The 27,517-nt window shown below is 42.1% G+C and overlaps 1 protein-coding gene across 1 annotated transcript in view; it reads right to left on the reverse strand.

Annotated features, from left to right (window-relative positions):
• Nucleotides 1-27,517, reverse strand: part of CNTNAP5 (contactin associated protein like 5) — an 865,036-nt gene that overhangs the window by 298,687 nt on the left and 538,832 nt on the right. Inside the window, 1 exon segment of the mRNA XM_021075830.1 lies at nt 24,859-24,965. Coding sequence (XP_020931489.1) covers nt 24,859-24,965 — 107 coding nt within the window.

The raw sequence follows: 27,517 nt of genomic DNA on the forward strand, positions 1-27,517 counted from the left end.
GATATTTTATACATTTTACACATAAAACCACAACTCAATCAAAGCTGCATCCCAGAGAGGTGAGACCATGGGGCCTACGGACAAGCTAGTTTCTGTTGGGAGCTGGCCTCCTCGGGGGCTACACCAGCATTTCCTTACACCCACAGGGTTCAGGGACCCTCACTCTGGGCATTCCTGTCATCTGACCCAGAACAGAACTCACTAATGCAGAAGGCTTGGATGCTGTGAACAGATCAGACAATGAGGACAACAAGTTGGAAAATCATCACAAAAAGACAGCCTACTTTGCTCAGTGACCTTGGCTTTGGTTTTGAAGATGCTTTCTGGTAAGTGGGGGCTACCTGGGGGCCTCCAACCTTTCCCCCCAAGGCCCTGATATAGAACAAAAAGCACTGCCACACCCAATCCCCCGAGGACCCATCCCAAACCCACCCTCTCTGATCCACTTGCTCCCAGGTGGGGTCAGACTCTGAAATAGATTCATGTCAGGTTTCATGTTTGCAGGGATTCACTGCTGTTTCACACAAGCAAGCCTTAATTTCACAACCAAATGGTAACTTCCTTGGGGAGACGGTTTGTGGGGTGCAGATAAAAAGAGAGAAGTCTATAAGCCAGGACATTCTGACCTAAAATTCGAGTTTTGGAGCTTATGAATTTTCAATATCTAGCCTCATTACTGCACTGTGTTTCATATTTCTTAAACATAATAGGATGCTCACAGACCTATTCAGAAGGTGTTTGATGGATTTCTAGGCAAATAAATAGTTAATTCTCAAGACTAGTCAGTGCCTTGTCTTCTTCTTACCCCTCTCTGCTAATAAATATCTGAATATATTTAGTAATACACATGCCTAAAAAATGTTAATACTCAGCATCCATTATGTTAAATTTTATTTATGAGGTAACTAGATGAGAAAATGGACTATTTAAAAAGTTTTAATCCTATTGTCGTGTTGTTTTATGTTAAAGCAAGTAAGCAATGGATGTTTTGAAAGTTTATGTGACATTACTAGTAATAAAATATGAAGTGGAAAAAATTGTTTTCTAAATGATTCAATTAAAAAAATTATTTTGATCAAATTAGTAGAAGAGAAACTGAATTATCATCTTATTCTGAAAAATAATTATAAAAGCATCAGATAAGGAAGCAATTGAAGAGAAAGTAGCCAAATGATGGAACAAAATCAATGTTCAAATAAAAGTGTGTCAGGACGTTAACAAAAGTATCATGAAAATTTTTCCCATGTCTGTGATAGCCACATTCTTTGTAGTCTGTAGTGATTTATTTTCTCATTCTCACTTTGCTTTATACCTGAAACTAACAACATTGTAAATCAACTATATTCCAATAAGATTTTTCTGAAAGATCTAAAAAATAAATTAATGAAAAAATAATATGATCCAGCAATCCCACTCCTGGGAATATACATGGACAAAACTTTCATGCAAAAAGATATATGCACCCCTGTGTTCATGGCAGCACTATTCACAATAGCCAAGACATGGAAACAAGCTAAACGTCCATCGACAGATGAATGGATTAAGATGTGGTACATATACACAATGAAGTATCACTCAGTCATAAAAAGAATTAAATAATGTCATTTGCAGCAACACAGATGGACCTAGAGAGTCTCATACTAAATGAAGTAAATCAGAAAGAGAAAGACAGACATCCTATGATATCACTTATATCTGGAATCTAAAATATTGCACAAATGAACCTATCTACAGAACAGAAACAGACTCAATAGACACAGAGAACGAACACGTGGGTCACCAAGGGTGAGGGGGGAGGGAGTGGGATGGATGGGGAGTTTGAGGTTGGCAGATGCAAACTGTTACATTTAGAATGGATAAGCAATGAAGTCCCACTGCACAGCACAGGGAACTATATAAAATCTCTTATGATAGAACATGATGGAAGATAGCATGAGAAAAAAAATGGATATATATGTATGACAGGGTTACTTTGCTGTACAGCAGAAATTGGCACAACATTGTAAGTCAACTATACTCTTAAAAAAGTAATAATCATTAAAGTAATTTAAGAAGGTAGGTTTGTCTTAGAAAGTGAAACCAGACACATCCCCAGAGCCAGGCAGAGGAGGCAGGGCTGCCCACTACACCAAGATTTCCTCTTCTGTAAAATATCATGGCCATGTTTCCCTCAAGGATGTGGGTGGAAGATGAAGGGGGAAGACAGGAAAGTGTATGTATACTAACTGAGGAATCATAGTTGGAGATTGGTGGCAAATTTGTCCAGAGGAAAGAGAAACTGCAGGGAAGACCAGGACAGTGGAAATGAACAGAAACTGTGAAGTGGAATCTTGGAAGGTCTGGAAGACTTCTTCAAGATGCCCAGGCATACTCAGAAGTGGCTTTTAGAAGGTGGCATGGACTTGACTGCAGAAGAGAGAGGCATTCAGAGCTGTGAACAATTAGGGATAAAAACCATGACCTTCCACCAACACAAGCCATACAGCCTTGCTGTGTAAAGGACATTTCTTAAGCACTTGTCCAAACCCACGTGGGAACTGGAGAAGGATCTCTAGACAAAGAGGATGCCACTGCTGGTCAGACAGTGAGGGACAGAAGGGCCCCAGGTGGAGGCATGGCCTTGGTCCCTAAGGAAGCTGGCCCAGGAGAAATACTCACTTTGTGGGTTACGTGGTATATGCAGCTGTCCAGCAAGGGGGCCCTGGAGCCTGACCTCATCATTCACTGGGTCTATTTTCATCTTTCATAAATAGACAGAGTAAATGGAATTTAATTCCCATTACAGATGGGATTGAGTCTTAGCCTTCTGTCCTTAGAAATGTTGAGTTAAAGATCCTGCTGGGAAACTTTATCCATGAGGATTTGACCATGGATGGCACTCCACCAACCACTTACAGTCAAAGGCTGGTTCCAGAGTGGGTGACAGCAGGTAGGCAGCAGTCAACCCCACCTAGAATGCCACCCTCTCTTCCCTAAACACACACCTGCAGACCAACTGATAGGAGACAGCCCGACCTTCTGACCACCCCCCCAAAACAGGCATGCCACTCTTTGACTTGGAAAAGTGCACCCCATTTATTCAGCAACTTCAAGTGTCAACTTTCCAGATTGCTTGCATGTCAATCTTTCAAATTCAGGCAGAAATAGAGCAGAGAGAGACATTTCACCATCTGTTTTAATAAGTAAGTGGAAAACCTACTCTAAAGCCCCACCTTCTTGCCTGGAAAAGAGTCCCAGCTTAAGAACACGCCTCTTTCCTGGGCTCCTAAATAGTTTCCCTGCACTGCTGTGTAGATGGCACCAAGACTGTCGCCTTGGGGGATCCTGGCTGTGATGGAGATGTTTCCTCTCCCTGGGAACCCCATCACGTGCATCACATGATCCTCCTTCCACAGGTCAACTGGGACCTCCACCCACACTGCCTCACATTTTTTCCTATTAAGCCTGCATTTTGGGCATCTGTTTGCCCCCTACACCTGTCAGGTCCTCCAGGCTGAGAGAGTGTTGTCTCTCTACTGACCATGACCTGTGAGCCTTCCCTTTCTGTTCAGTTTCAGCTTCCAGAAAACTCAAATCTGAAGTTGCCCCATGTTTGCCCAAACTCAAACTCTTCACAGTCCCTGCCACCTGAACTCTGCCCAGCCTTTCCCAGGGTTCCCCCAAGTCTTTAATGAGATTGTTTTATGCTGTCAGGCTGGAAAATTGAAAATGGAAGCGCTTTGATTTCTCCGAGGAAACACATTAAGGGCATCTGGGGCTCACTTTTATTCTTTATCTTCTAATTAGGAGATGGGTGTTTTTTAAGCAGGAAGAACGAGGAGAGGAGAGATTATCACACAGACCATACTCCCACCTTCACTGTTTTCCCTCTTTAATTTTTATCCCCACCTTCCCAAAACTTTAATTTACAATTAAGAAACAGGAATTGATTTCTGCTCCTGTAGATATCAAAAGATACGTGTTGCTCAGAGAATAATTTTGAAGGATTGGAAAGTGGAAAAGAGGATGCCCTTGCCCCAAACTTCATTTGGCCCATTCCCTCCCTAAGCCCCCATCCAGTCACCCTGGGCTCCTGATTGGCTCTCAAAGCCAGCATTTGTGACCCTAATGCTAGCTCCATCAGTATCCCATGACCCATTAGTGAGAGCTTTTATGGACCCGAGAGAGCCCTCTGACTCCCTTGACTTCCATTCCCCAAATCTTCCCCCCTAAGGAAATGGTCCTTCTCCCTCCCTATAGATAAAGATGCTCCAAGAGCAGGGTGTCCTGTACTGTTCTGGACCCTAGAATCTTATAGGTTCTATTCCTTGAACAGAGAATCAAGTGCTGCCTAGTTAATCATGTCATGCACAGAGACTATTTTTTATTTATTTATTTATTTATTTATTTATTTTGGTCTTTTTGTCTTTTTAGTGACGCTCTCGTGACATATGGAAGTTCCCAGGCTAAGGGTCAAATTGGAGCTGCAGCTGCCAGCCTACACCACAGCTACAGCAATGCCAGATCTGAACCGTATTTCAGCCTATACCATGGCTCACAGCAATGCCAGATCCATAACCCACTGAGCAAGGCCAGAGATTGAACCCACATACTCATGGATCCTAGTTGTGTTCCTTAACCACTCAGCCATGACAGGAACGCCACAAACTTTTTAAACTTTTAAAACTTTATATAACACATACACATTAAGTGTACATAAAATAGATAACTAACAGGGACCCGCTGTACAGCACAGGGAGGTCTGCTCAATGTTCTGTAAACTCCTGTATGGGGGAAAAAAGAATAGATAGATGTATATGTAATTACTTTGCTGTAAACCCGAAGCTAATACAACATTCTAAATCAACTATACTCCAATAAAACTACAAAAACTTTACATATGTTATATACATATTATATAATATACACGTGTGCATGTGTATATACACACTTATCTATATATACAGATAGATAGAAACAGAGATAGATACAGACATACTGCATAGATAAGGGATGCAGACATGGGTGGTACCCTCTCTACCATCATGAACAAAGGAAGCTGTTAGGCATCTTGAAGGCTGTGAGGAGAACCTGGCATTCCTAGAGCTCCCCTATCATTTGCTAAAAACCACCAAGCCTTTAAAAATGTTACTTAGTTTTCTCAAGAAATGATTAACAGGCTGGCAAAAACCCAACCTTTTGACAGCATTCTTTGTCAGCGACGGTGTGGAGAAGCTGGCTCTGGTGCCTTGCTGGTGGGAGTGAGAACTGGCTGAGTGCCCATGGAAGTCACTTTGGCAATCAATATGTAGCAAAATCGCATATATCCTTTGACCTAGCAATCCCTCTTCTGGGAATTTAACCTGCAGATATATTTGCAAGTATGTGAAATGGCATATGTTCAAGTTTATTCACTGTGGTTTTATTTGTGTGGGTTTGGGAAAAAAAACTGTAAAAAGCCTATCAACGTGAGCCTTATGAAATGAATTTTGACGCAGCCCTACAGTGGAATTCCACGTAACTGAAACAAAGCATAATGACATTCTTTATGTGCTGATATGGAAAAATGAGCTCTATCATAGATTCTTATTTGAAAAAAGTAAAGTGTAAAGCAGTGTATATAACATACATTTGCATCTGCTTGTGTTCCTACACAGAAACTTAGGAGAAGCACAAGTTACCTATTATATCCTAGAGGCAAGTCTGGGAGAATGGAAGATGGAATGGACATCAAAGTTTAATTGCATATCTTTTTCTAGGGATAGATTTGGGATCCCTGCAAACATATTACTTATTCAGAATTTAAATTAAAAATACAAGCATTGGGATTTTCCACTCTGGCTCAGTGGTAAAGAACCTGACTAGTATCCATGAGGATGCATGTTCAATCCCTAGACTGTCTCAGTGGGTTAAGGATCCAGCACTGCTGTGAGCTGTGGTGTAGGTCACAGATGCTGCTCAATCCTTCATTGCTGTGGCTGTGGCGTAGACCCGAGCTGCAGCTCTGATTCAACCCCTAGCCTGGGAACTTTGATGTGCTGCAGGTGTGACTCTAAAAAAAAAAGATAAAAAGAATGCAATCATTATTTGTATAGATTTATTATATTCTTCTTCTTCTTTTCCTTTTTCTGGCCACATCTCCAGCATATGGAAGTTTCCAGGCTAGGATCAGAGCTGTGGCTGCCGCCTATGGCACAGCACACAGCAACCACAGCCATGGCAATGCCAGATCCAAGCCACACCTGCCACCTACATCGCAGCTTGCAGCAACACTGGCTCCTTACCCCACCGAGCAAGGCCAGGGATCGAATCTGCATTCTCACGCACACTATGTCAGGTTCTTAACCCACAGGGCCACAACAGGATCTCTTGTCTATATTTAAAATCACATTTTTTAAAATCTATGGAGGGAAGTTCAGTTCAGACAAGAGGGCTTAAACTGGTTTCCTCCTGATCTTCCTTGTTAATTAAACACTCATCCTGGAAAATGATGTAAGGAGTAGCCAAGGAGACCTTTGACATGGGGAGAGGAGGCAAGCCACAAGGTCTGGGGCCTCAGGACTGAAGAGATTACACAGCAGTGGCACTTCTGCACCTCTGTCTTGGGCAAGAAGCTGACCCAAGTCCAGCATTTCCTGACCCTCACTAATCTGGCAGGGGAGGCAGCACACCCTCCTCCCTACCCCAGTTAATCAAAGGGGATACCCTCTGACAACACCAGGTAAACCTGCACATACAACAAGGTGGGTCCATCAGGAGCCAGGAGATCAGCAAGGGCCAGCAGAAAGGGTATCCTTCACACTGGGGCAGACATCCATCTCCCACACCAAGAGACACCAGAAGCCAGGCAGCACCTCTAGGACAGATCCTGGCCCAGGGTAAGCAGCTAGACAGGAAGGCTGGGAACCAGCTGCTCTGTCTGTCCAGAAGCACAAGTCCACAAACCATGGTGCTACTGAGCAAAGAAAAAGGCAATAACTTGAATGAATCTTCAGGAAATTGCACTGAATTTAAAAAGTTTTTTCTAGGAGTTCCTATCGTGGTGCAGGGGAAACAAATCCAACTAGGAACCATGAGGTTGCGGGTTCGATCCCTGGCCTCGCTCAGTGGGTTAAGGATCCAGCATTGCCGTGAGCTGTGGTGTAGGTTGCAGATGCAGCTTGGATCTGGTTTTGCTGTGGATCTGGCATAGGCCAGTGGCAACAGGTTAGATTAGACCCCTAGCCCTGGAAACCTCCATATGCGCAGGGTGCAACCCTAAAAACACAAAAGATTTAAAAAAAAAATAGTTTATCCTGGAGTTCTCTGGTGGCTCAGTGGGTTAAAGACGTTGCCACTGCTGTGGTGCAGGTTCCATCCCTGGCCCAGGGACTTTCACATGCTATGGGTACTGCCAAAATAAAAGTTTATTCTACCCACACACCCCTTCTCCTTTCACAGGCCCTCACCTGCCACAAGCCTTTTAGAATCTTATCTTTGAATGAAGATTGAAGTATGGATGCCTATCGTCACTTGAGCTTTTTCATTCTTGTTCTGGGTTTAGATTTTGTGATACAAAGGAAACATAAGAATGCCAACCACCTAATAATCGGAATGTAATCCCAAGAAGTTTTGCCCAAGACTGGACCCAAATGCAAGAGAAAATAATCTTCGTTAAATAAAATTTAAATCAAGGTAGGATAGGCATAGAAATGTGCTTGGGATACACAAAATATCACGTGTTCAGCATCTTAGTCACACTGGAGCCAATAAGGATAACACTGCCACAAATGTTATCACTAAGGTGCCACAGGAGCCTAAGTGAGACCTGCTGTGCACAGAAGAGTTGTACCAGATAAAGCAGAGGGATGATATGTGAGGCAGAAGTGTAACTAGTATACTAAGTGCCCATAAACAGGTGCCCATATCACTTATATGTGGAATCTAAAATATGGGACAAATGAACTTATCTACAGAACAGAAACAGACTTGGGGACATAGGGAACAGACAGACTTGTTGCCAAGGGGGACAGATGTGTTTGGGGAGGGACCAACTGGGAGTTGGGGATTAGCATGCAAACTGTCACAAACTGAATGGATAAATAAGATTCTATTGCATAGCATAAGGAATTATATTCAATATCCTGTGATAAACCATAATGGAAAAGAATATGAAAAATATGAAAAATATTTACATATGTAAAACTAGGTCACTTTGATGTACAGCAGAAATTAATAGAACATTGTAAATAAACTATACTTCAATTAAAAAATAACAAGGTATAAATTTCAAAATGAAGAAAAAAGAAATACACTAACTAGTATACTAGTAAATAGTATGAGTAAGTTAAGTAGTATAACTACATGTAGTTAAAGGGAAATGAAGGAATTCTCCTGTGGTCCAGTGGGTTAAAGATCTCGCATTGTCACTTCAATGGCTTAGGTTGCTGCTGTGGCACAGGTTCGATTCCTGGCCCAGGAACTTGCACATGCCTATAGGTACGACCAAGAAAAGAAAATGAAGTAAAAGAGATAAACACAGGTGCCAAGCTGACAAATGGGCAGACTTGGAGTGGTCTGTTTTATGTGTCAGTGAAGCTGGACCACAGTCAACAACTGTCCAATCAAACACTAATCTAGACATTGTTGTGAAGGTATTTTGGAGATGTGATGAAAGCCCACAATCAGCTGACTTTAAGGAAAAGAAATATCCTAAAAAAATCAGGGTGGGCCTGCTCTAATAAGTTGAAGGGCTTTTAAGAGCAGAGCAGAGGCTGCCCAGAAGAAGAAACTGCCCCTGTGAACTGCAGATGCATCTAATGCTCTAGATTTCCACCCTTCCTGACTGCCCACCTGTGGACTTTGGACTTGCCTGGCCAGTTCTCACAATTACATAAGCCTTTTTTTTTTTCTGGCTTAATTAAGCCAAAAGCCATTAAGTCTCTTAATATCTACCTCCTCCCCATTCTGTTTCTCTGCCTGAATCTTGCCAGGCTGAGGGCAAGTTTTGTGATCATTATTTTTCTCCCTTAAGCAGAGCCCCAGCCTACGAGGGTCCTTCTCCGTTCACCCTGGATGCTTGACCCTGCCCCACCTCCTCTTTTGAGCAGATCACACAGATAGACCAGATTCAGCTCAAGTCCAGAAGTACTGAACCCTCCTCCTTCATGGCTCATCTGTCTGCCACACTTGGTGCCTGTATTTCTACCTTTGACCTGTATTCAATGTACTGTTTTACTCTGCCTTGCATTGTTTTTTGAATGGACAATATAGTTTCCCTTCCCCCTCTGCCACTGTGTCTAGGTTTAAAGTTCTTGAGTCAGAAATAGATCTTCAATTGCTCAGGTATCACCCCCAGGGTCCACTGTTGGATCCAGAGTGGACAGTCATTCATACATACCTGATATACAAGTGGGTTGTGTGGAAGAGGAATCTGAAAAGAGGATTTACAAGACTTGCATTAAGTGAAAATAAACATCTCAACTAAATCTCAACATAACAGCAGCCAAAATAAATTGTGGAATCATCTATATTTACTAATTCAGGGACTGATTATAATGATTATACGATGATGATGAAAAGTATACCATATATTAATTACATATAATTGTATAATTAAGTAAAAGCAATTTCTTGCTCTGATGATTATTATCTAAGCACTTTCTGAATCCAGTGATTTCAAGAACTGCGAAGCCTATCAACATCACACTTTATTGCAGACAGGTGAGGTGTGGTGGAGTGGAGAGAAGGATGCTGAGGCTCAATCTTGGGCGACTTGTCAGAACTCTGCAAGGAGGGCTTAGTTGCAGATTTCCATGGTGGGATCACTGATGACAGGACAGAGCCTAACCAGAGAGAGTCAGGAGGAGGTAGATTCCAACTAATGGGGGAAAGAGCCTTCAAGCCACCAGAAAAACACAAGAACAACAGGAGGTATCCATCAACCTGTTTCTAGAGCATCAGATTTGGAAGGATATAAATCATATAGGTAAATAATTTGTACCACAAGGTCCTGCCCACACATAAAAATCAGCATTTGTTACTAATATAAACCTTGTCCAGAAAACACAAGAAACATTAGGTATGGAGGGTTGATGAAGCAGAGCAAGTAAATTGAGCACCTCCTACATGTCATCACAGTCCATGCTCTCAGTGTAATCTCATTTAATCATCCAAAATTCCTCAGACATAGAGGTTCTTATTTCTGTATTCAGATGAGAAACCAAGGTTCAAAGAAGTTGGGTAATTTTCCCCAGATTACTCAGTTCGTAATTGCTGGAGCCTAGAACTAAACACAAGGCAGCCCAATTTTCAAACACAATTATCTTTTTATGCTTCATCTCCCTAAAAAAAAATTAACACATTTAATTTCTACTTCTTTTGACCATACCCTAGTAATGTCATGGACCAAATACTTTTCACAAGTAGAAGCGAGAAAGCATGGGTCTGTCTTCATACAGCCTCTGAGCTCCGGGCATCCCAGTAAGCAAGGTATATTCCAGTGATTCCTTTGAATGCCCTATTTTTTTTTTTTTTTTTTTTTATGGCTGCGCCTGAGGCATATGGAAGTTCCCAGGCTAGGGGTCGAATTGGAGCTGCAGCTGTTGGCCTTCACCACAGCCACAGCAATGTGGGTGGGATCCAAGCCAAGTCTGTAACCTATACCGCAGCTCACAGCAATGCCGGATCCTCAACCCCACTGAGCAAGGCCAGGGATCAAACCAGCATCTTCAAGGATATCTGCTGGGTTCTTAACCCACTGAGCCACAATGGGAACTCCTGAATGCCCACTTAGACGACACGTGGCAGTAAAATCAGGTCTTAGCAGAGGGATTCACCTGCTTCCTCTACGAGCTATTGAGACAGTGGGATCAGAAAGATGGGAGGGAGGGAACGATGGTCAAGGTCTTCATCATCACAAGAGCTGCCAGCAGGAAATCTGTGCTGTCAGAAACGGACAAATCCTCCAACGACAGACCAATAAAAGCACTTGCATGTCCTGCCGTGAAAATGGACAGCTTTGTTTTCCACATATATTTACATATCCAAACATCCCGCGAGGGCTAGGATCTGAAAACCATGCACTAGAGTGACTGAAAGGTGATTAACAAGACACTTGGAGAGCTAATGGGGGAGCTGATGTGGGGATCTTTAAGAGACGTGCTTTTTTAAAAAAGAAATATGCTTTGAATTCGAAGAGCCTCAGTTCTTTCATCAGATTCAAAATGGGAGTTTCTTCTTCATGGCAACCAAAGACAAAGCCTAACAGATGCTGTGGGGTATCATACAATTTGTTGATTTCTACTTTCACTCAATGCAGAAGATACACAAATACAACTCAAAGAAGTGCCAACAAGATGAAACTGGGACTCTATTCTCTCAACACCTATTTTGTGTGTGTCATATTCCAGACCTGGTGCCAAGTCTTGGGGACATGTGCATGAAAAACCGAAGTGCCTGACCTCAAGGGGCCCCAACCCATGCCAAAGAAAGATCAAGAGATCAATTACTGCCACCCCTTGCATACATGAAGTGATATTCAAGCAGAGAGATGAGGCAGAATAAAGAATGATCTAGAATAAAAATCACGAAGAACATTCAGAGCCTAAAGAATGGAGTGATGCTTATATAATCTTGTCTATAAACTGTATTTCAACAAGAATAAAATAGGGAGCTCCCCTCATGGCTCAGCAGGTTAAGAACCCAACTAGTGTTATCCATGAGGATTTGGGCTCAATCCCAGGCCTCACTCAGTGGGCTAAGGATCCAGCATTGCCACAAGCTGCAGCGTAGGTTGCAGACATGTCTCAGATCTGGCGTTCCTGTGGGCTGTGGTATGGGCTGGCAGCTGCAGCCCCAATTAGACCACTAGCCTGGGAACCTGCATATGCCACACCATATGCAGCCCTGAAAAAAAATAACACAACTTGACATAAAGAATGGATGATGGAAAGAATCTGATGTGTTTAAAGAATGAATAGTCAATGAGAGACCACAACTTCACACATATGGAGACACAACTGAACGTGTTGTGACATCGGAGGGCTCTGACCAGGAGCCACACTCACGGAGCCGAGATACAGGGCTTTCATCATTGAGATGACAGGACCAAGGCAGGATTGGAAGCTGAGCAGTAATAGACTCACAATGTCTCTTTGAAAACAAGCAACACAAACTACACTTTAAAATTAACCTTAGAATTTCACTAACAACAACTCACGATGCCTGGAGCGTGCAGAGATGAGAACCTTCTGCAGGATACTCACATTGACAAATCAGCGACAGTAAGAACGCTCAGATCTGAGTCCTTCCCGGGGCCCGTGACCGAACGTCCCTGGTCTCTGCATTCTAAATCACTCTGACTCATGGGCCCTTCCTCTGAATCTAGCCCTGCTCCTCGTCAAGGCTGTGGTGAGAACAGAATGATGTAAAGTCTAAGAGGAAGGATCTGTAAGGAAGGGTTAATAATCACACTTGTCAAAAGGGATTTCATGCCCATGGATTCATGAATCTATTCCAGTCACAATACAGGACAGATTCCATTATTTTCCTTTGGTATGTGGCACAAGGCTCAATCAGTGAAATTATTTGCCATCGGTCATACTGTTATTGCGTTATAGAATTCTAACGGATAAAGGAAACTTCTCTGAATTTTATCTCTGAATTACATATGCAAACCATGTTTGCAAGATTTGAACCGAGCATGCTGGGAAATCCTTTATTTCAGGACAATTTAGATAGTTGAGTCTCACTCCATTTTAAAACAGAATTGATAAACTAGGTCAAGCAATCACACTGTTTCTCTCATTTTTGAATTACTTATTACTCTTATTATTCTTTTAGCTGATCCATTCCTAATAAAAATCAGAGCAGTTCAACTTAACTAAAAGCTCCAAAGCAAAGATGCAAGAGCTTTAAACACGTGTGACCCTCACACTCCCCAGGTTTCAACACGTTTTACTTTTTTTTTTCTTTTTTTATGGCCGTGCCTTCAGCATATGGAAGTTCCCAGACTAAGGGTCAAATTGGAGCTGTAGCAGTGACCCACACCCCAGTAACAGCAATGCCAGATCTGAGACACACCTGTGACTTATGCCTCCCTCAGCTTAAAACAATGCCAGACCCTTAACCCACTGAGCAAGGCCAGGGATTGAACCTACATCCTCACAGATACTATGTCAGGTCCTTAACCTGCTGAGCCATAACGGGAACTCCTGGTTTACTTTTAAAGGTTATTGGAGGTAACAGTGTGAAAGAGTACTCTGTTTTCTAACCCATAGTCAAAAGATGTGCTCTGTGATCTATGCAAATATTATTCTGAGCTAGAGCATCAGAAAATGGCAAAGATGAGAAATAGCAACCACATAGTATAGTGAGAATGAACTATCGCAAAGTGTGACTACAATACACTGCAAGGGGGCAACACACTTGTTCTGAGTCACATACCTAGAGCAGATCAAAATATTCCTTCTCAGTGACCATGTATAATCTGTGACAATAGACATTGTACCCCTGGGGAAACGTGGGTGATGAGACATATGTGTCTTGCCTGAGTCATTTATGACCGGTAGACCTGACTCAGGACCCCTGAGCCAGCCTGGGCTTCTACCTTGATATTGTGTGTCCCTCTTCTTTCTCTAATGGCAACACCTGTGCCAGAACCTAACATTTATTCAGTAATCCAAAGGGTAAAAAGTGTTCCTACAGCCTTATCATTTGGTAGCAGAGGAAGATATATGATTGAAAGTCTCTTACATGAAAACTATACCAAAACTTTCATGAACATCATTTAAATATATAATAGACACCACTTAGCATGGAAATGCCAAATCTAAAACACTATGCCAGGTGTTTTTCATCCCTTAACTCTAATCCACACAGTAACTGTTTAAATGAAGTATTATTATTTTACAGATCAAGCAAATTAATTTGTCCAAGACCAGAAAGCTATAAATACAACCCAGATCTGTCTGCATTCAAAGCTGAGGCCCAGATGGAAAATGTATCTTCATATATGAGTTTCATATATATATATATCCAGCCCAGATTACTTCAAACTCATGGGATATACCAGAGCTTTGCACTTCTATGGCAATTAGTCTTTCATTGATTGAAACACATTAGAAATAAATGCTCATTGCTCCCGTTCAGTGTTCAAAGTAAATATCAAGGGTCCTCCAAAGAAGGCAACATCAACAATTAAATTATCTCCAGTTAATTATCTTCTTTCATATTCAGGAATCTTTTTTGTTGCTTCTAAGGACATGGAATAAAGCCAAACCTTGTGATTACATTTTTTTTGCACATTGTCATTCTGATGTATGTATTTGAGGTTAGCTTTACTGTAGCCTCAATTAATGAGAGGAAGATGGGAGATGGAGGGAGAGATGGAAAAAAGGAGGAAGCAAAGAACAAAGAAAACAAATGACCATGGAGGAAATGACTGTGGGAAACACTTAACATCGTCGAGATGTGTTCAAAAGGAAGAGAATCGATCTGAGGTGAATATATACCCTTCATTCCTCCTCTTCTCTAATCAGAAGTCTTTGTATCTGTTTGTTTGCTTATAGGCCTACCATGTTCCACCAAATATTTAAGTGTGCTCTCTCTTCCACTTAGAGATGTTTTAATGCAAGGAGGAAGTGCTTTTTGAGCCATCTAGAACTGAGTTCAAATCCCACTTCCACCAGCTCTGTGGCTTTAAGCATATGGGCTATAAAAAGATGTCTGCATTCATCCTACATCAAGTAGGTGCCAGAGAGACAGAGAAGAGTGCACAGAAAATGGGCAGTTTAGGAAGAAAAATAAGAACTGAACACTGGATTTTGATATGGAGGAATTACTTCCATGTGAGTGGGTAATGAAAGGGCAAAGATGAGCAGCATCTAGGGAAGATGTGGGTGGGCTTCTTGCAGGTGTTAACAATGTTACCGGAGCACAGAAAGTGGTACAAATAAGCTCTGGTCAAGAAATATGCAAATGTGAAGACCCCATTGTTTGAAAAAGAGCCCCAGTCTAGCAAGGTCAGAGCCAAGCATGGGGCTGGGGCACTGAAAAGGAGCTCAGCAAATATCCCTTCCCTGGCCCTTAGGCTGTGCCTTTTTGTTTTATTTTGTTTTTTTGTTTTTTTGTTTTTTTGGTCTTTTTAGGGATGCATCCACAGCATGTGGAAGGTTCCAGGTGAGGGGTCAAATCGGAGCTGCAGCTGCAATCTATGTCACAGCCACAATAACATGGGATCTGAGCTGCATCTGCCACAGCTCATGGCAATGCCAGTTCCTTAACCCACTGAGCAAGGCCAGGGATCAAACCTGCATCTTCATGGATACTAGTTGCGTTTGTTACCACTGGGCCACAACAGGAACTCCCTGGACTGAGCCTTGAGTGAAACCCAAACATTCTCCAAGTTCCTCCTTATTTCATGTCCTTCCTTTATTTTCAGCCTTGAAAAACATTCTCCTAAGACTCTTTGCCACCCCTAGGCAGACCGTTGTGTTCAGGGCTAGCCATCCCTCCAAGAACCCATTGCCATCAGCTAAGCCTGCTGTGATCTCTCACTTCACAACCTTGCAGCCACCTTTAAGGCAGCCTCATGCACATAACTGCACACCCTGTGCACTACTGGCCTGTTAACAGATGCAAAGATACTGGAGAATAAGATCATCACAAAGGCCATGGCTTTGGAACCCCTTGGATCCCGACACCTGTGATAGTTACCTATTAATAAATTCTCTTGAAGAGGGAACCCTCCTTCACTGATGGTGGGAATGTAATTTGGAACAACCACTAAAGAGAACAGTATGAACGCCACTCAGAAAGCTAAAAACAGAACTACTATATGATACAGCAATCCCACTCTTAGGTGGGAAAATCCAGAAAAAAAAAATTCAAAAAGATACATGCACCCCAATGTTCACTGCACCACTATTCATAACAGCCAAGGTATGGAAAAAACTTAAATGTCCATCAACAGAGGAATGAATTAAGAAGCTGGTACATATACACAGTGGAATACTACTCAGTCATAAAAACGAATGAAATAATGCAATTTATAGAAACATGGATGCAACTACAGATTATCGTACTAAGTGAAATAAGTCAGAGAAAGACAAATACTATATATCATTTATATGTGGTAACCAAAATATGACACAAATGAACTTATTTATGAAGTAGAAAGAGACTCAGAGTCCTGGAGAACAGACTTGTGATTGCCAAGGGGAAGGGAGGTGGGAGACGGATGGAGTAGGATGCTGAGGTCAGCAGATGCAAACTGCTATATATAGAATGGATAAACAACAGGGTCCTATTGCATAGCACAGGGAACCAGCTATAATGGAAAAAAAGAAAAAGGAAAAAATATATATATATATAATTTAATCACTGTGCTTACACCAGAAACTAACATAACACATAAATCAACTCTACTTCAATAAATTAAAAAAAAGAAACCCCAAAATTCCTGGAGTTCCCTGGTGGTCTAGCAGGTTAAGCATCTGGCATTGTCACTGCTATGGTGGAGGTTGGATCTCTGGCCCTGGGAATTCCACATGCCACAAGCATAGCCAAAAAAAAAAAAAAAAAAAAAAACCACAAATTCTCTTGGGACAGTAAGTGGCAGCACATTCCTATACTGCCACAGTCAGAGACTGCCTATGGAAAATGGTGTCTTTCTTTCTCTTATTGTGCTTTCCTCCAACTCCTTATTTAAACATCCACCCAGTCATTCAACAATTAGCAACCACCATGATAACAAAGTGACCTGGGGTAAATGGCTTGGACATTTCTGTTTATTACCTACTCTGGGAACACTTCTCATCTGCCTCTTCAGTTACCACTTTTTCCCCGAGTTCCTCCTTCTTCTTTCCTCCCCCTTCCTCTTTAGTTGTGCCTTACTTGTACCCTTTCTTGAGTCACTTCAAATGTCTCACTTTGTAGGTTCCACCCATGGACAATGTATCTGATTGATTTTGTCTATTCAACTCTGCACCCAGTGATTCTGATCCTCCTCTGGACGTGACTCTGGGATATGCAGCTACTTCTGTACAGTGAGTATCTTTCCAGGCAAACGCTGTGCCCCAAACTGAACTGAAAACAGCATCTGCTAAGTACCCTCTTCCTTCTGCATGTCCTCCATCTGCTCAAATAAAAGCTGACATGGATCCGGGACCTTGCATTTTCCAGGCACCAGGCTAAATACTTATGGGGATTCTTTTATTTAATCCTCATGATATTTCCATAAGGTGGCTTCTATTATTAGCCCTGTATCACAAAGGAGGAAATGAAAGCACACAGCACTCACACAACTCGCCCCAGGTTATACATCTTTCAAATGGCAGGCCTGGATTTGGCACTAGGCTCTCAGGTGCAGAAAGACCTGGGGACTCAGCCACGTATCCTTCATTCATGAAGTCTTCCAGGCTACAAAGCTAAAAGTCATCCTTCTCTCTGCTGCATTCGATTTGTCTTCAAGTCCATGTGATCCAATTTTAGATACACTTTTCAAGTCAGGTCCCTTCTTTCCAGTTTGCTCTAATCTCATTCTTTGCTGCCCATACAACTGCAAATAGTATCTAGTTTCTCTGCTCAGCACCCAACACATAAGACAATGCGGACCCCTGCATCCACCATGAAGTTGACTTCCAACATCAGTGTGTGCTCTACCATCACTGTTACAGCTCCAAAAAGAAATTGATACACAAAAATGCAAACAACCAAATAAATATTAGCAAATCAATTCTCAGCATGAACCAAAAAACCGTGGCTAGCCCTTCAGTGCTCAGCAGAGAAACAAGTTCCCTTTCAAGGTATCAGCATCTTCTCTTCTGGCTGCAAATCCTGCCTCTCTCTTCCTCTGTTTCACCTTAGATTCCAGCTGTGCTAAGCACCTCATGGTGCCCTCTGCTGCGTGACCCGTCACATTTCCTGTCTTAGCACACAGTCCTTTCTTCTCCTTGCCCCTGTTCTCTCTCATCTTTCAAACATCTATTCAAACATCAATTATTGTGAAAACTTTCTCACCTCCTCCAGAAAGGGATAGTGCCCTCACCACAATAGCTCCACATCACTGTGGGCACCTCTTTGATTTATTCATCTGTGTATACAGCCAACAGCAGATGACTACCATGTGACAGGGATTAGAGAAAGGGTTGAGGACACAGAGAAGATTCAGACACTATCCTGTCCTTGTGGAGGCCCCACTTTATGGCACACTGAATTATCTTCTGTTTCACTATCTGTCTCACTTTTGTGTCATCAATTCCTTGGATACGGTTAGTGGCAATAGCAGCAAAACACAGTTCCATCCCTAAAGAAATTTATGGTCTCAATAGGAGAGTCAACAGGAATAAAAGTAATGACGGCACCAAAGGCCCTGTTGAGTGTCATAAAATGAAGCAGGGTGTGGATTTGACAATTCATTACTGATTTTTTCTTCTCCTACTTTAGGTACCTAGTTTCAGGCTGGAGCATCTGCTGACAACATTCAGGGGTGAGCATGGAGATGGGTTTTCTTTAGATCTTGATAGGAAACCCACGGCATAACATTACAATATGAGTTGACATCCGCTAAAAGATATGAGTCCTGATTTAAATAAACCTCTTATCATCAAGATTCATTTCAATCATGAAACACCATGCAGTGAGAGGACCATTTACCTACTGCTGAAACAGCTCAAGAGTTAGCCCTCTGTGATGGCTACCTTAAAGGCTGATCACCAAATGACTTGATATGATCCCAATCAATACCTGGCTATTGACTGCCCAATGGGAGAGGCACTGTATCAAGCTTGGGAGAGAAAGAAAGCTGACATCTTCTTGCCAAGCTGCGAAGGGAGATGACGGGCACTGTTAGGACATCAGAGAGGCTGCACTCTCAAGGGATTAGCAAAGGATGGGAAATGGGGAGGAGACCCTCTAAAGGGCCTGTGTGAATGTGATCAAACATGGATACTGAGGGAGTTCCTTTACGGTTCAGCAGGTTAAGGGTCCTGCATTGTCACTGCAGCAACTCAGGTCACTGCTGTGGTGAAGGTTCAGTCTCTGGCCCTGGAACTTCCATATTGCACAGGCGTGCCAAAAATTTTTAAAAAGACATACATACATACTGTGAAGATCAAGGGCATGAGGAGACACAGGGAAGATGACAAGTACTTGGATTACTTCCCAAGTCCCCTCAGTGTGTGAGGAACTGTCATTTCATGGTTACTGACAAGAGATGTGCTTTCAAAAGGTCCTTACTTGTATGATTAAGTACAATTCTGTGGAGACATTCTTATTCCTGTTGTATATTTCACCTAAAGGACAAACCCTTTTTCTTCCTCTAAAACTCACTGTCAGAGTCAATAATCATTTCCATTTCAATATGCAAATATTATAGTACAAACACATGTAAGATAGTTTTATAAAATACAGTAAACAATTCTGCCTTAGAACATGAGACAAGATCTCAAAATAGAGTGATCAGAATATAAACTGTAGCAGGATGTTAGGAAAGCCTGTTGAAATATGAATCAAGATCCTTAAAACGATTCACAGTCCTTCTCTCAATAATGCCATTTCTAAGCCTATTTGAAGAAAACAGTTGATCATGTGGGGTTAAAAACTTAAGCACAAAATTCTCACTGTTGAGTTGGTTATAATAATAAATATTTGGAAATAACATAGGGCCCCTCACCACCACTGCCCCCCAAAGATTAAAATGGTTGAATAAATACAAAAAGAGTCATTAAACGGACTATTTGTCAGGTAGTCATTAAAGTGGTATTTATAGATACCGAAGTAACATGGGAAAAGCTTGGGTAATAAAGGGAAGTGAGCTCAGATTTCCCCTAGGGGAAGTGCATCGTGGGAATACCATTTGGCTTCAGGAATGAATGAAAAGAGCTATTTATTTTCCCATTCTCGAGCCAGGCAAACATCTTCATTGTCCCAAAACACAGCGTATATATTCCTACCTTTAAGTCTTGTCTCTCGCCAGCAGCCCTCTTTACAACAGGCTTCCCTAGTCCTTACACCCATTTTCATGTTAGCTGTCTTTCAAGTGCTCACTCATCCTACATCCTCCCAGGATGGTTTCATGATCTTTCTCCCACACAAAACCCTCTCACCTCGCAGTCTTCCAGAACTGCAATCTCTACTTGGTGTCACAATATCCTAGTTGGTCTGCAGCAATCGGAAGGATGATAGCAACCTTATTGATGTCCCATCACTAAGTTCATATACAGAGGTTTTCAAAATGTCTTACTTGTTTGAGAAAGGAGATAAGACATAGGGCTTTTTTTTTTCATATGATTTTCTGTCCCAATAGATTGAATATAGTTCCCTATGCTGTACAGTAGGGCCTCATTGCTTGTCCATTATAAATGTACTAGTTTGCATCTATCAACCCCAGTCTCCCATCCATCCTGCTCCCTCCCCCCTTCCCCTTGGCAACCACGAGTCTGTTCTCCATGTCTGTGAGTCTGTTTCTGTTTTGTAGGTAGGTTCATTTGTGCCATATTTTAGAATCCAGATATAAGTGATATAGTATTTACCTTTCTCTTTCCGACTTACTTCACTTAGTATGATAATCTCTAGCTGCATCCATGTTGCTACAAATAGCACGATTTCCTTATTTTTATGGCCAGATAGTATCCCATTGTATATATGTTCCACAAGGTCTTAATCTATTCATCTTTCTTTTTTTTTTTTTTTTTTTTTTTTTTTTTTGGTCTTTATGTCTTTTCTACGGCCTCTCCAGTGGCATATGGAGGTTCCCAGGCTAGGGGTCTAATCGGAGCTGTAGCTGCCGGCCTATACCAGAGCCACAGAAACATGGGACCCGAGCCGCATCAGCAACCTACGCCACAGCTCACAGCAACACTGGATCCTTAACCCACTGAGCAAGGCCAGGGATTGAACCCGCAATCTCATAGTTCCTAGTCGGATTTGTTAACCACTGAGCCACAATGGGAACTCCAATCTATTCATCTTTCAGTAGACATTTAAGTTGCTTCCGTGTCTTGGCCGTTGTGAATAATGCTACAATGAACACTGGGGTGCATATATCTTTTAAAGTGTGGTTTTGTTTGCATATATATACCCAGAAGTGAGATTGATGGATTACATGGTAAATCTGTCTTTAGTTTTCTGAGGAACCTACATACTGTTTTCCAAAGTGGCTGTACCAGTTTACATTCCCAACAGTACAGGAGGGTTCCCTTTTCTCCATACCCTCCCCAGCATCCGTTATTTGTAGATGTTAATGATGGCCATTCTGACAGGTGTGAGGGGGTACCTTTTTATAGGTTTGATTTACATTTGTCTAATAATTAGTGATCATCATATCTTTTTAAATAGGATGTTTTGAACAAAGTGTGTTTGAAAAGTAACATAACTTGCTTACCCAAGTCCTTTATGTGTCATTAGGCAAGGAAGAAAGGGATGATGACATATCTACCTTGTCAGCAACCTCCTACATTTAAAGACTGGGGGTTCCCAACTTGCCATTCCTTAGAATTCTTCACACCCTCCTCCCCAGACAGACCCATCTCTTATCCACAAAGCTGAACAGAAAAAAGTGAACCCTTTCTGTTCTACACGACCCTTTTCGGTTCACGTTTACTAGGAAGCACCAAGAATGAAAAACAAAACCAAATCTGAAGGGCTTGAAAAGACAAAAGACCAATACTCAAGAAATTATTTTTCAATATTATTATAAATGTCTTATAACTCTAAAGATCTCACAGTGGCTATTCTGATTGTCAATGACAGTTTCAAGAAAATAAACCCCAGCCCACGAAGGCACTGGCCATTTCCACACAAGCAGGGCTGTGAACTCGCTTGTTTCACTTTTACCTGAGGGGATCCTACATGCTGTCTCCTGTAGTTTAGCATCTCTGATTTCTTTCTTTCTTTTTTCTTTTCTTTTTTTTTTTTTTGCTTTTTTAGGGCTGCACCTGCTGCCTGAGGAGATAGCATCTCTGATTCCTGATGCCCCACATTTGGGGCACATTCTTTTAAAAGACAGACAAGCTTGGCTTGATTTACTCACTTTATAAATCTGACTCAAAACAGTGGTTCTCACCCAGTTGAGGGAAGGGGAGGGATTAGTTAGAGGGAGATGAATTCCTGAAATGCACAGATATCCAAGGTATGTGCCAAACGTCACAGCCACCCACACACCTCTGATTTGTCCTGGCTGGGTGCCCAGATGGGAAAAAGGGAGTTAGCAGTGCTGCAGCCCACAGTATAGACACTGAGTGATTTCACAAAAAAGGGGGGTGGACAGGTGTTAAAAAAATAGTATTTTTAAGGCTTGGTATATTGAATCTCCTACTCATCAACTTTGACAGCTTTCCTTAAAAAATCAGCACCTAACTTCTATCGACTTTCAAGTTCACACTTTTTTTATCAAGTTAGAAATCTATTTTTAGCCTGACGGATGGATAAATTTCAAGGAGTAGCACATCCATACAGATGAACTTCTCAAAATATTGTTAAATTACTTTAGGAGAAAGTGAAAAGAAGAAGCTTTAAAAATCATACAATTATTGCCATGTGATTTGACCTATATTTGGATACTTTTGACTTAAGTCTTCAAGTTTGTCTCATCCCAGTTCTAACTTGATGGCCAATCTGGTTGCCTCTAGAAAGAAGCATTGACAGTGTGATCTAAACAGCCTTGTGTATGTCCTACAATGTGTTTGTACAATTATACATTGTTCTTGGCTATTTAGGGATAGTATTTCTGGAACCAGACTCAACAGACATAGATAAGATATTTCTTGAGAAACTTAGATAAAACCATGTCATTTTAGCCTTAAAATCGTCCACACCATATTACTAGTTTTCCTTTATAGGATCTGGGAGAAAACTGAGCTTTGGAGTATTAAAATCATGTCCTTGTTCAAGTACAAGAGCTTGTTAAAATTTAAACCTGAGCCCTCTTGGTTAAGTTCTCACAGATCCAAATAACTAAAGAGAAAATTTTAAATATGATATACCATGAAGAAGCTAGGCAGTGTCTTTCACTTCCACAGGTAACTAAGGGGAGTAATGTCATCCCATGATAGCCACTGGGCTGCCTCTTCTCTGATTTGATTCAACTCTTCTGTGGTCATCATTGGTGAGTGTTCCCTTCCCAGTTGTACAGGAAGCCACAGAATGGCTGAGAGCATGGATGCTGCTCATCCTGGACCAGAGTGTCTGATTTTAGCCCAGCTGGCACCTACTTATCCTTTTTATTTTTTTTTCCTTTTTTTGCTTTTTAAGGCCACACTCACAGCATATGGAAGGTCCCAGTCTAGGGGTCAAATTGGAGCTATAGCTGCCAGCCTACACCACAGCCTCAGCAAGGCAGGATCCATGTAGGCCATGTCTGTGATCTACACCGCAGCTCATGGCAATGCCAGATCCTTGACCCACTGAGCGAGGCCAGGGATCCAACCCACATCCTCATGGATACTAGTTGGGTTCTTTTTGCTGTGCCACAGCAAGAACTCCCTACTGATCCCTTCCTTAAGCAGGGACTTAAAAAACACAGGTGAGATTTCCCCGAGGGATAGTCTCCCCATAGTCCTTAGAAAAGCCCCAACCTTGGCTTGGCTCTTACATGGTTCTGAAGGCCCTACTCCCACCCCTCTACGCTCTAAGTCAATTTCAAAGTTCACATTCTCCATGAAATCTCCTACAGCACTAGCCAGCACCTTCCCATTATGTCTTTGTTAATTAAACTTACAGTTCACTGCGCACAGCCTGACATACAGTTCTCTGAATGGAAAACCTCCATTCTGTCATGGTTTTTGTTTGGTGACCCTGACGGGACTGTAAAACTATAGAAATTGGGGATCATGTTCTTCCTTTACTTACACTCCTCACTCCTTATTCTTTGCAGAATGTACGTTGCCTCACTTCCTTACCACTTACTGTCAGCACTCTCCAGCCATGTGAAACTACTTGCAGCTTCAGTTTCCTTTTTCTTTTTCTTTTCTGCCACATTCCTACCACAAGATCAGCTCAAACCTTCTCTCTGAATCCTCCCTAACATGGACATGGAAGCCAGTATCAGTACTCAGCATCATTATGCTGTTCTACTGTCCCAGATCCCATGATAAGATGACACTCCCCCCCCTTTTTTTTTTTAAACTTTATTTATATGTATATTTTTTGACTGTACAGCATGGTGACCCAGTTACACTTACATGTATACATTCTTTTTTTCTCACATTACATGTTCCATCATAAGTGATTAGCAGAGTTCCTAGTACTACACAGCAGGATCCCAAAGGCTCAGGTCTCTGCTATGGCATGGGTTCAATCCCTGACTGCTCCCCGCTTCCTGAATCAAGGTGCCCACGGGACTTTATTTGCCCAGTGGAACATGAGTGGACATAATGTTCACCACTTCTGGGTAGAAGCTGTGCTTCCATCTCCTGCCATGGCAACATTCCCAATGGATGATGGAGTCTCTGCCAGCCTCCCAGAGAGAACACCGTGGAAGAGGGTCCCCTGTGGACCTGTGATGTGCAGGCAAAATAAGCAGAACACAACTGCTCGACACTTAGGCCCCAGAGAAGCAGGTCATTTATTGCAGCAGCATGAGGTGACCCACCTAGACAAGGCCAATGACTCCACAGCTTTCCCTGGTGTGCCTATAGCACCTTGTCCTGCCTCTGACTCAACTCCTATCCCATTTGCTGTCTGTCTTCCTGGTAGACCCCAAGCTTCATGATGATAAGGTCTATACCCCTGCATCTTCCATGCTTACTGCAGGGTTTGGCATAGAGCATCCTCTCAGGAAAGACACCCTGGAATGAATGACTAAAGAGTGCCCGTACCATGGTGAATCTATCCTGATGTTATCCCTGGTATTCCTGGACATTTGCCCATTGGACTGTGTGTCACCATGAGTCTACTCACAATTGTGGCAGGTGGCACCCACATAGCCTGTGTCAGTGCAGTTACAGTAGAAGGTCGTCCAGGACTGGGAACAGCTCCCTCCATGTTCGCAGTAGTTTGGCAAACACCTAGTGAAAGATGGAGCAAAATCAAACCAAATAAAACAAATCAGTTGAAATAAGGAGACAACCAAACGTGTCTTATATCCAACCACCTGAATTAATGGTGGAAATGAGTCTGCTGTAAGCCTCTATGTGAGTGAGACCTGAATGCATGAACGTAAGAGGTGGGCCCATCTGGTGCTAATGGACAATGAAAGGCTCAGAGCTGGTTTGGGCAATTAAATTAAGCATTTCAACATTGGGGCACATTCTCATTTACTTAAAGTTAATTTGAAGTGGTGAGAATGTGTAAGGCTTTTCATTTCCCATAGAACAAAATGGACCAAGATTGTAATTTTCCTTTTTGGAAAGGTTTTGCATTTTTTAAATGAAAGGGGGAAAGGGCAGATAATTGAGGTCATAATCCTCAAGCTTCTCTTTTGGGTGATGGCCAGGAATCTATTTGAAACCACCCATGAAATTTGAAAAGATAGTACCTGCTCAGTGAACAGGCAAGGAAATTCTATAATTTTTAAAATTGCCAATGCCACCTTTTAAATGAGGCCTTTACTACTTATGATGAAGACGGTATGAGTATTCTGAAAAATATTTTCACCATACATTTTAAAAACTCTCTGAAATGTTCAGATAACTTGACCTAGTGGTCCACTTAGATGGCTCTATCTTAAGTATGTATTTCAAAATATTAAAACTCTGTGTGTTAATTATCATTATTCATGATGATATTACGAGGAATCCATGTAAGTTTCCACTAGAGAAGAATTCTCTGGAAATTTGTAATACATAATACTAAGAGGTTATCATAAAGCTACTATAAGTAATGTTAGCAAAAAAGATAATAACAGGCTAGGACTGGACTAAGCGAAAATTTAAGAACTGAAGCACAGCCACAATGAAATAAAACAAACACTTCAGGAAAGACAAATGTTACGTGTCACTCGGGCTAATGGGAGAGAATGCAAAGTTCATTTCTTCTGGACAAAGATCATGGTCCTCAGGGTCACATATATCTGAGTTCAAATCCCAGCGTAGCCATTTACTCCGTGGTGTCTCTGCCTAATTCTCTTCGTCTCTTAGGTACAGGTTTTTAAATCTCTACACTGCAGACACCGTCACTACTAAGAAATCATCAGGTATCTGCCCAGTCTTCATGACGAATAAAATTAAGAGTAAAAGCAAAGACACACTCTGAAATTATCAAAGACAGTCTTTAGAGGAAAAGTAAGATTCCATGAATTCTACCAGCGACAGGGTATAAACAATGAAATTACAGACACGGTAAAATACAATCAAAGGGTTCATTGTAGAGAGCCTCTGAGAGTGTGAAGCAAGGAAATGTAAGGTGATTTACTGATGATGATCTATCCTAAACGTCCTATGGAGGTAGGAAACCCTCCAGCAATGATTGTTTCAAAGCTCAGAAACTAATATTCCTGCATATGTTCGGACAGATTATTAGAAATTTTCTGCTTAGCACAGTAAACACACAATTGTGCTGACAGGGCTTATATTTGGGAAAAGCTTATTGGTAACTCCATGGTATCCAGTTAAGGCTTGAAAACACAGGAAAAAAAGAGAGAGAGAGAGAGAGAGGGACCCAGTAATTTTGCTATCAAAGAAAATCCCACCTATCAATAAATATACAAAAAAGGGGCCCCTCCCTACTCCAAATCCTATCCTTCCTCTTGATTTCCATTTCCACCTTAGTGGAAAAGAAACTGTGTTGTCACTTGAACTGCACGTTTCTGGGCTGTACCAGCCCCCCATCACCACCCCTGTGTTGTGGGGCTGTTGGATAACCTAGAAGCAATTGTGTCCTCATTTACAAAGTCCCAGCAAGGACCTCTGCCCCTGTGTGTGCCTGATGGAAGCTGTGAGGACTCGTTGTCCTTCTTTTGCATCGCAGGGCCCCTGGTTCTGACACTGCCTCTCCTGCAGTGCACCTAGCTCAAGACCTTTCCTCTCTGAAACTCAAATTCTTATTTTTTTTTCCTTTCCCTAGGGCCACACCCGAGGCTTATGGAGGTTCCCAGGCTAGGGGTCGAATTGGAGCTGTAGCTGCTGGCCTACACCACAGCCACAGCAACACAGAATCCAAGTCAAGTCTTCAATCTACACCAGAGTTCACGGCAATGCCAGATTCTTAACCTGCTGAGAAACGCCAGGAATTGAACCCTCATCCTCATGGATGCTAGTAAGATTACTTTCCACTGAGTCATGATGGGAACTCCACTGACAAATTCTTACCCGGCATCCCTATAGCGCCATCTCTCCCCATCCCACTCCCCTTCCCCCACCACCCACGCACACCCACACACACACTCTGTCTCTCTCTCTCTCTTTATCTCAGATCCCATGACTGACATTCCCCTCCCTCCTCCAGCAAAAAGTTAACTGCTTTCATTCCCCTCCCTCCTCCAGCAAAAAGTTAACTGCTTTCAAGATGGAAAGCTGAGAAAAGCCAGGTCAATAGGGACTTAGCCCACAGTTCTTTTGGTTCTGGCACCAAGAAAGTTCAGATCAGCTCCTTTTTTGATGACTGAAGCGATAAAATCAAA

This window comes from Sus scrofa, chromosome 15 (genome assembly GCF_000003025.6).
Source record: "Sus scrofa isolate TJ Tabasco breed Duroc chromosome 15, Sscrofa11.1, whole genome shotgun sequence".
Classification (NCBI taxonomy): domain Eukaryota; kingdom Metazoa; phylum Chordata; class Mammalia; order Artiodactyla; family Suidae; genus Sus; species Sus scrofa.